Source organism: Stegastes partitus, unplaced genomic scaffold, assembly GCF_000690725.1.
Source record: "Stegastes partitus isolate 25-593 unplaced genomic scaffold, Stegastes_partitus-1.0.2 Scaffold643, whole genome shotgun sequence".
Classification (NCBI taxonomy): domain Eukaryota; kingdom Metazoa; phylum Chordata; class Actinopteri; family Pomacentridae; genus Stegastes; species Stegastes partitus.
Window position 1 is genome coordinate 4,304 of NW_007578374.1, and position 8,048 is coordinate 12,351.

The 8,048-nt window shown below is 41.8% G+C and overlaps 1 protein-coding gene and 5 non-coding genes across 6 annotated transcripts in view; 5 read left to right on the top strand and 1 right to left on the bottom strand.

Moving 5' to 3' along the window:
* Positions 1–328: 328 nt before the first annotated feature.
* Positions 329–8,048, bottom strand: part of LOC103363229 (prospero homeobox protein 1-like) — a 12,468-nt gene continuing 4,748 nt past the window's right edge. Inside the window, exons 3-5 of the mRNA XM_008289891.1 lie at positions 5,171–5,283; positions 4,671–4,776; positions 329–1,912 (exon numbers count right to left, since the gene is read on the bottom strand). Of these exons, the coding sequence (XP_008288113.1) occupies positions 1,739–1,912; positions 4,671–4,776; positions 5,171–5,283 (393 nt within the window). The 3' untranslated portion in view covers positions 329–1,738. The remainder of the gene's footprint in view (positions 1,913–4,670; positions 4,777–5,170; positions 5,284–8,048) is intronic.
* Positions 6,007–6,080, top strand: trnai-aau (transfer RNA isoleucine (anticodon AAU)). The gene has a single exon. It is a non-coding gene; the product is annotated as a tRNA-Ile (tRNA).
* On the top strand, positions 6,448–6,521 carry trnai-aau (transfer RNA isoleucine (anticodon AAU)). The gene has a single exon. It is a non-coding gene; the product is annotated as a tRNA-Ile (tRNA).
* trnai-aau (transfer RNA isoleucine (anticodon AAU)) lies at positions 6,891–6,964 on the top strand. The gene has a single exon. It is a non-coding gene; the product is annotated as a tRNA-Ile (tRNA).
* trnai-aau (transfer RNA isoleucine (anticodon AAU)) lies at positions 7,336–7,409 on the top strand. The gene has a single exon. It is a non-coding gene; the product is annotated as a tRNA-Ile (tRNA).
* Positions 7,772–7,845, top strand: trnai-aau (transfer RNA isoleucine (anticodon AAU)). The gene has a single exon. It is a non-coding gene; the product is annotated as a tRNA-Ile (tRNA).

An 8,048-nucleotide genomic window follows, 5' to 3' on the forward strand; every position in this document is an offset into this window, starting at 1 on the left:
GTGGACGAAAGTCTGTCCAAAAAGAAGCAATTTAAGGGAGATTGAACCTCTTATTTTGAAATTTAAGCTACTATGTGGAGCATTTACTTAACCAGGGTCAACGTGACAAGACTCTTTGTCCAGTCTGAGTCAAGAAAAGGACGCATACCAGAGAAATTGTGTGTTTGCGAGTCTGTCTCAGGTGGTTAGACTTAGTCCCACCATCTAAGTATTAGCGTGGCATGTGTGTCACTGTGTTAGATTAAAGGCTCAGTGTGTGATAGCGTTGGTGTCGGCTACCAGAAACAAGAGAGCGAATGTGCATCCAGACATCACCACCACGACGACACAAGCCTGGGCATCACTTTAATTCGCTGATAAGTTTAAACATCAAAATTCACCAAAGTTGTAAATGAGGCACAGATCTACAGAGAAGAATATGTACAATAGAAAAGATGAAATAAAAGAGGCAAAAAAAGAAAAAGCAAATCTAGGAAACATGCACTTCAAAAAACACGTCGACCAACATTTTCATGAGCAGAAACTTCTTCTTCTTCTTCTTCTTCAGGGTGATGATATACAGCAGATCGAGTGGAAAGCTTCCTCTTTGGAGGAAACAAATGTGGCCTATTTAGTTCACGTTTAAAAAAGAAAACATTTCAACAATAAGAGTACGTCAACAACAAAACATTTAAATTCAATATACCGCCCCGCTTGACAGAACCGTAGTTACACTCTGATTACATTGTGCCGTCATGTACAAAAAGCTCTAGAATAATTTAATACCGAACAGAGAGATGGATATACGAGCAAAAAAGAACCCCACTGGTTGGAAAATACGTGACCAGAAATCTTACAAATACACTACGGACGATTGTTTTTGTTCAAGATTTTCTAGCCTGGTTGCAAAAAATCTGATTGGATGTTGGAGGAAATTTTTTAAAAAAGAAAAAAAAAAAAGCATCCCGAAGCCCACACACACACACACACACACACACACAAGGCAACGATAAAAGGTAATATCGAGCAAACAATCATATTGAATGTGTGACAATGAACACCGGAGCAGCACTGAAATGTTTGGGTGTCATTGTGTTGTTTGTGCAAGATTATCTTTTTCCAAAAAAAAAAAAAATGTTGGAAGCTGGAATTTTTTTTCTGCTCTTTTGCTCGGAGGCGACGAAGGGCGACCTCGCAAACTCGGTGTGCACTCAGGCTTTGTCTTGGAAACATTTACACGGCGAGCGCCCGGCAGCACATCTAAATCACTGAGCGGATGCATAGAGTAGCGTTTATGTGGTGGAATTTACAGGGTGGGATTGTCAGGGAATGCATATATTTTTTTTCATCTGCAAAATGCAACAACCACGCGGCGGCAGCTATGCATACTCCCGTGACGTCGTTAACAAAAAAAAAAGAAACAGTCTCTGTAGCTGCAGCACCTCGTTATTTTCAACCTGTAAAAAGCACAAGTCAACTGACTGCCGAGGAATGTTTTGCAATTCAATGTTCCGGTCACAGGACTCCCATGACGGAGCGCCAGTGCGTGTCGGTTTAAGCATGTATGTTATGTGTCTTCCTCTGCACAGTATGCCAGGAGGAGTTTTATTTTTTCTCTCTCGGATGTGAATGGGGTTGTAGAAGCGAACCTCGTAGCAGTTCTCACAGTTGATGAATGCTTTGATAAATCTCCCTTCTGTTTTGTTTTTTTGTTGTTTTTAGTAAAATCGCATGCATTTTTTTTTTGTGTGTGAGCCGTTCAGCCGACCGGACAGCCGGGCAGCCGGAACGCATCCGGGAGAGGACTGTCCAGTTTGCAGATGATTTTGTAGATGCCTTTCTTCCAGCAGGGGTCGCTGTCCCTCCCGGTCCAGATGGCGGAGTAGAACTCTCTCAGAGCCACCTCGGACACCTCGATGAACCTCTCTGGAACCTGCGGGCAGAGACGCCAAAAAAAACAAAGCGCTTTTACGCAAACTTAACAACCTGTGAAGGGAGCAAGTATAGATTCAGTCGTATATCCAACCACCAGTTGAAATCATACCTGCAACTGCAATTTAATTATACCTGGTGAAATGATCTTTTCAGCAACGTGTCACTGTGAGAGCGTTTCATCCGGTGTGCCGCTATTGTGAGGGTGAGGTTTAGTCAAAGCCAGGAGGACACAGCTTTCATCAGCATGTGTGGCTCTGCTTCAGTTTTGATTATTTAAAAAAAAAAATAAAAATCTCTTAATAAGAATTTCTGAGCAGTGAATAGTTTGGCAGCCTTCACAGGAGGCGCATTACAATACACGTTATAATTACCATTCAGTGCACCCACACAGGTGTTTTTTTTAACGCATTTTGTTTGATGGGAATATTCAGCCTGTGTCTTTTGTGTTTCCCTAATTCTCCCGTTCGTTGTGCTGCACAGAGTTTGGTCGTTTCGCAGAACGCACTCAAGTTTTATTGTACCGAAAATGGCAATCTGCTGCAATGATGAGTGTCAAAGGAAGCAAAGGCAGCACAACAGCAGCAACCCGTGAAGGTCGTTATTATTTTTAAGATTTATTTGGGGTTTTTTTGCTTTGTTTTAAAGGGAGAAGGGCAGAGAAAAGAGAAAAGGTGGGATTTAAACCACAGATCTGCCGCTCGTGGCTTACACGCTCCTCTGATATGTGATAGTTGAAATAAAAAAATCATCTATTCACGGCGTTAACTCGAGCCGAGGCTCAATCAGCTAATAAACTCACCACATGTTGGTGAAACGCGGCTTTTCAGACTCACAAAGCAGCCGTGCGACTTTGCTCTCAACCACCACGGAGATGATTTAGTATTTCAGCGTCGCCTTGACTTTTTTGCGAGAGATTTTGTTAGACGCCGACAGTATTTTTAGTATTTCCAAGGCCGCGGTAAAGTTTCCCTGAACAGCCCCGCACAAAAAGAATCATCATCGGCTGAATTTAACGCTAAATAAACCCAATGAATCTCAGTCGTTGGTGATTGTTTTCACACAGCACTCGGTGCCCTCTTCAGCAGGTCAATGCACTACTTCACATTTCTTTCTTCTGCGCAACCTCACACTTAGAAAAAAAATATTATTATATGCACACTAAAGGCAGCAGCACTGAATAAAAGCAAAACCACAGCACACTTCATTCGGCGCAAGTAAAAACACCTGCTCTTGGAAATGTATAATTTTCATTTGTATAGTAGAAACAATATCATATATATATACATATATTTTCTCTTACACATGCAGTTTCCCTTTAAAAGCCAAAGCCCTTGAATTTATAGATCGTTCCCAACATTGTTAATAAGCACATGCAATAGCAACTCTATTTCCATACATGCAGGGACACGAATTGCCAAGAACTTGTTTTGTTTTTTCATATTACAGTATTTGAGCGACAGTAACCAGGCAGATCTCAGAACAGTTTAGCTCCTAAATGGTGATGATTTAAGACCTTGGGAGAATAAATTAAACACAACTTTTTTTGTACCTTCAATGAAAAGAAAATAAATTGAGAAACTGAGTAAAATATTTGCCATGCGTGCCCTGGTGGTAGTTAAAATTTTTTTAGAAATGCAACATCAGAGAAAGATTTGGACACAGCTGCTCATTCAAGAGAGACATCAAAGTGATGAAATTAGCTGTAAGTCGCGGAGTGTCGAGGTAATGTCGGCACACGTAGTAATCCTATTTAAGAGAAACAAAAGGGCGATGTCTTGATTATTTCAAGAAGGTTGAAAGTTCCTATGAATGCAGTCGTGAGTTCAACAAGTCGAGGCAGCACCAAAACTGTTGCTGTAGCATCCTGCAGCAAGCTCTATTATTTGTTTTTCAACTGGACAGTGACCCAAAACACAACTTTAAGCTCCGCCCCCACGTCATGATGCTGCCACCACCATGCTTCATGCTGCGTTTTTGATTATGTACGGTTCAGTTTTGGTCAAATCAGACCCAAGAATTATATTCCAGTTGACTTCAGAGCCTCTGTATCCTACTTTTTCTTTTTTTTTTTTAACTATAAACTAGTAGGATCTGGCTTCCACAGTCGCCCTACATAAAACCCAACTGAGACTATTTGGGATGATTTGGACGGCAGACTGAAGGCAAAGCAGCCAACAAGTGCTCAGCATATGTGGGAACTCCTTCAAAGGCCTTCCAGGTGACTAACTCATGAAGCTGACGGAGGAAATGCCAGCAGTGTGCAAAGCTGTTATCAAAGTAAACGGTGGCGACTTTGAAGAATGCAAAATTTCACACATTTTTCAGTTTAATACTTGTTTTTTTTTGCTTACTACAGAACTCTAGATCCATAGTTTTGATGTCTTCAGTTTTGTACTACAGTGTAGAAAACGGTGTCCACACACGACCACTTCTGCTGTATTGTCGGTCCTGATATCAGCTCAGCATCCAAGGCCACATCATTGTAGAGAGCAGTCTGAGATGCATATCGCATTTCGACACTATTCTCCACTGTATACATCTTTTAGGACAAAACCTACATGCAACCTTGTGGTGCTCCTCAGAAAGCTGTGAGCCAATCAGACTCAAGGTCCCCAACCCATAAAAGATAATTGCATCACGCTTTCAGTGCACTGACAGCGCTGTATTAAAACACCCACCCAAGGACCGTGTACCGTTACACAATTAGCCGGCTGAGAGCTGTGGTGCTAAACAGACGCGCCGCACGCTCTCCTCACCTGGTAGATGTTGCTCTTGTTGTAGTGCATGTTCAGTATGCGGTAGAGCTCCGTGTCGCGGCCCACTCGCAGCTGACTCTCTCGGCCCAGACGAGGCGCACCGTCCCTGAGACACAAACGGACTCATTTGAATTGTGAAAATCCAGCGAGAATCCATCACTTCATGTAATTTCTATACATTCAAATGCAGTAATTGAACATCAGAGCTGAGTTGTGGCATTTAGCAATACAGAAAATTATAGATATCATGTAAAATACTAGCAGTTGCTTTTTGATTACAGCAGAACTGGATGATGCTACGAGCTGCTGGCTAACTCTGGAGCACGATTCAACAAAGTTTTGTCATTCTGCAATTTGCAATTCTTTCTCTCTCCAAATGGCCAAACATACGCGCAGCAGCTGAATGTTAAACTAAAGTAAAAATTCCATGCCAGCGCCTATAAAACCCAGTCAAACAATGGAAGTCTTGCCACTAAAAGGACATGCCAAGCCAAACCCACCGGGTGAGGGCCTCTCGGACAGCCTGGCGTGCGAAGCGCTCCATCTGGATGTAGAAGAACTCTCTGAAGTTACTGAACCATTTAATCATCTGGGAGGTCACACAGCGGTTAAACTGCACAATGGACAGCAGGAGAGGAAGTGAGCAGGTGAGAGAGGACGGCCGGTTAGACGATTTCATTCAGCGTTTTACAGCGACACACTTCTCTCTAGCTGAATAAAGAGCACATATAACATATAATGTATGTCATCAGCAATTGTAGTTTCACCTCTAGAGATGGCTAATCTAATTATTTTCCGTTGAAGAGAGGAGAACACCTCTATGATTGTGTTTCCACACTGCATGAGCCTCACAATTAAAGGTAATACTATATTAGCTGGTGGATTGTATTAGCAGACGCTGCCCGTCAGAGCTACGTTCCATCAACACAAATTGAAATAATCGCATGCACATACATGTTTTAAATAATAATAACAGTACATAATGCTTACATTGCGCTTTACAAAGTAGGAAAAAACACAAAAGACTAATTAAATAGAGAAAGGAATGTAGAGAAAAAGGCCTTATGAGGTGCTGTCAGTGTGGAAAAGATGCGTCTTTTGTGTTATTCATTACAGTTCAAGGCCGTTTGGCATTTTGATAGCAATGTTACTCCCAATAAAAGAGATTGAGTTTGGCATCATATCTACAGACAGTTTTACCTGGAATCCACTTCCACTTTATTGTATTATTGACTATAGCCTGCTTGTTATGGAGATACTATACAGAAATTAAAAATTAATAATGACTATAGCCTTGATTTGAGACCCAATCGCCATGCTATGGGAGGTACACCAGGGCCGGTTAGCTCAGTTGGTTAGAGCGTGGTGCTAATAACGCCAAGGTCGCGGGTTCGATCCCCGTACGGGCCATTGATGTGTTTTGAGTTAATCTACTCCCTAAAAAAAAGATAGACAAAGACTTGGCAGGATGATTACCAAAAACACTGCATTTACAAGTAGCTGCAATAATTCCAACTGCAGATACATCCTGACTCAACCATCTAGTCGTTAACTTCATCAGTCTACCTGGACAAAGGTGTGTTTTAAGTCTGCCTGTTTGTTTGTAGGTCTGCCAGCAACACTTTGCAAAAATGACCCATCCGAATTGTATGCAACTTTATGTCTAGGATTGGTACAGCCAAAAGATGAACACTTTACATTTTGGTGGAAATTTAAATCTTTGTGTAAAATACTGTTACGGCGCATCGTGTTTGGTGGATTAAACATTTTTTCATGTGGCCGGTTAGCTCAGTTGGTTAGAGCGTGGTGCTAATAACGCCAAGGTCGCGGGTTCGATCCCCGTACGGGCCAAAGAGTTTTGAGTTAACTAGTCCGTAAGGAAAAAGATACACAACGACTTGGCAGGATGATTACCAATAACACTGCATTTACAAGTAGCTGTAACAAGTCCAACTACAGACACATCCTGACTCAACCATGTACTCATGAACTTCATCCATCTACCTGGACAAAGGTGTGTTTTAAGCCTACCTTTTGCCTGTTTGTTTGTAGGTCTGCCAGCAACACTATGCAAAAATCACCAATCCGAATTGTATACAACTTTATGTATAGGACTGGTACAGCCAAAAGATGAACACTTTACATTTTGGTGGAAATTTAAATCTGTGTAAAATACTGTTACGGCGCATCAAGTTTGGTGGATTAAACAGCTCTTAATGTGGCCGGTTAGCTCAGTTGGTTAGAGCGTGGTGCTAATAACGCCAAGGTCGCGGGTTCGATCCCCGTACGGGCCAAAGAATTTTAAATTAACTAGTCCGTAAGGAAAAAGATAGACGAAGACTTCGCAGGATGATTACCAATAACACTGCATTTACAAGTAGCTGTAATAATTCCAACTACAGACACATCCTGACTCAACCATTGAGTCGTTAACTTCATCCATCTACCTGGACAAAGGTGTGTTTTAAGTCCACCTTTTGCCCGTTTGTTTGTAGGTCTGCCAGCAACACTAGGCAAAAATGACCCATCCGAATTGTATACAACTTTATGTCTAGGATTGGTGCAACCAAAAGGTGAACACTTTACATTTTGGTGGAAATTTAAATCTTTGTGTAAAATACTGTTACAGCGCATCGAGTTTGGTGGATTAAACATCTCTTGATGTGGCCGGTTAGCTCAGTTGGTTAGAGCGTGGTGCTAATAACGCCAAGGTCGCGGGTTCGATCCCCGTACGGGCCATTGACATGTTTTGAGTTAATCTACTCCCTAAGAAAAAGATGTGCACTTGATACCTTGACAGAATGATTACAAAAAACACTACATTTACAAGTACTTGTAACAATTCCAACTGCAGACACATCCTGACTCAACCATCTAGTTGTTAACTTCATCCATCTACCTGGACAAAGGAGTGTTTCAAGTCTACCTTTTGCCTGTTTGTTTGTTGGTCTGCCAGCAACACAATGCAAAAACGACTCCAACTAAATGAAACTTTGTGTATGGGAGTAGTACTTCCAAAAGATAAACTCATTACATTTTGGTGGTTGTGTAAAATGGTGATAAAGTGCTTCTAGTTTGGTGGATTAAACACCCTATATTGTGGCCGGTTAGCTCAGTTGGTTAGAGCGTGGTGCTAATAACGCCAAGGTCGCGGGTTCGATCCCCGTACTGGCCATTGACGTGTTTTGAGTTAATCTACTCCCTAAGAAAAAGATGTGCAATTGTGCGAGCAAGACATGATTACCAAAAACACTGCATTTACAAGTAGCTGTAAAAAGTCCAACTGCAGATGCATCCTGACTCAACCGTCTACTCTTAAATTTGGTCTATCTACCTGGACAAAGGTGTGCTTTGAGTCCACCTTTATCCTGTTTGTTT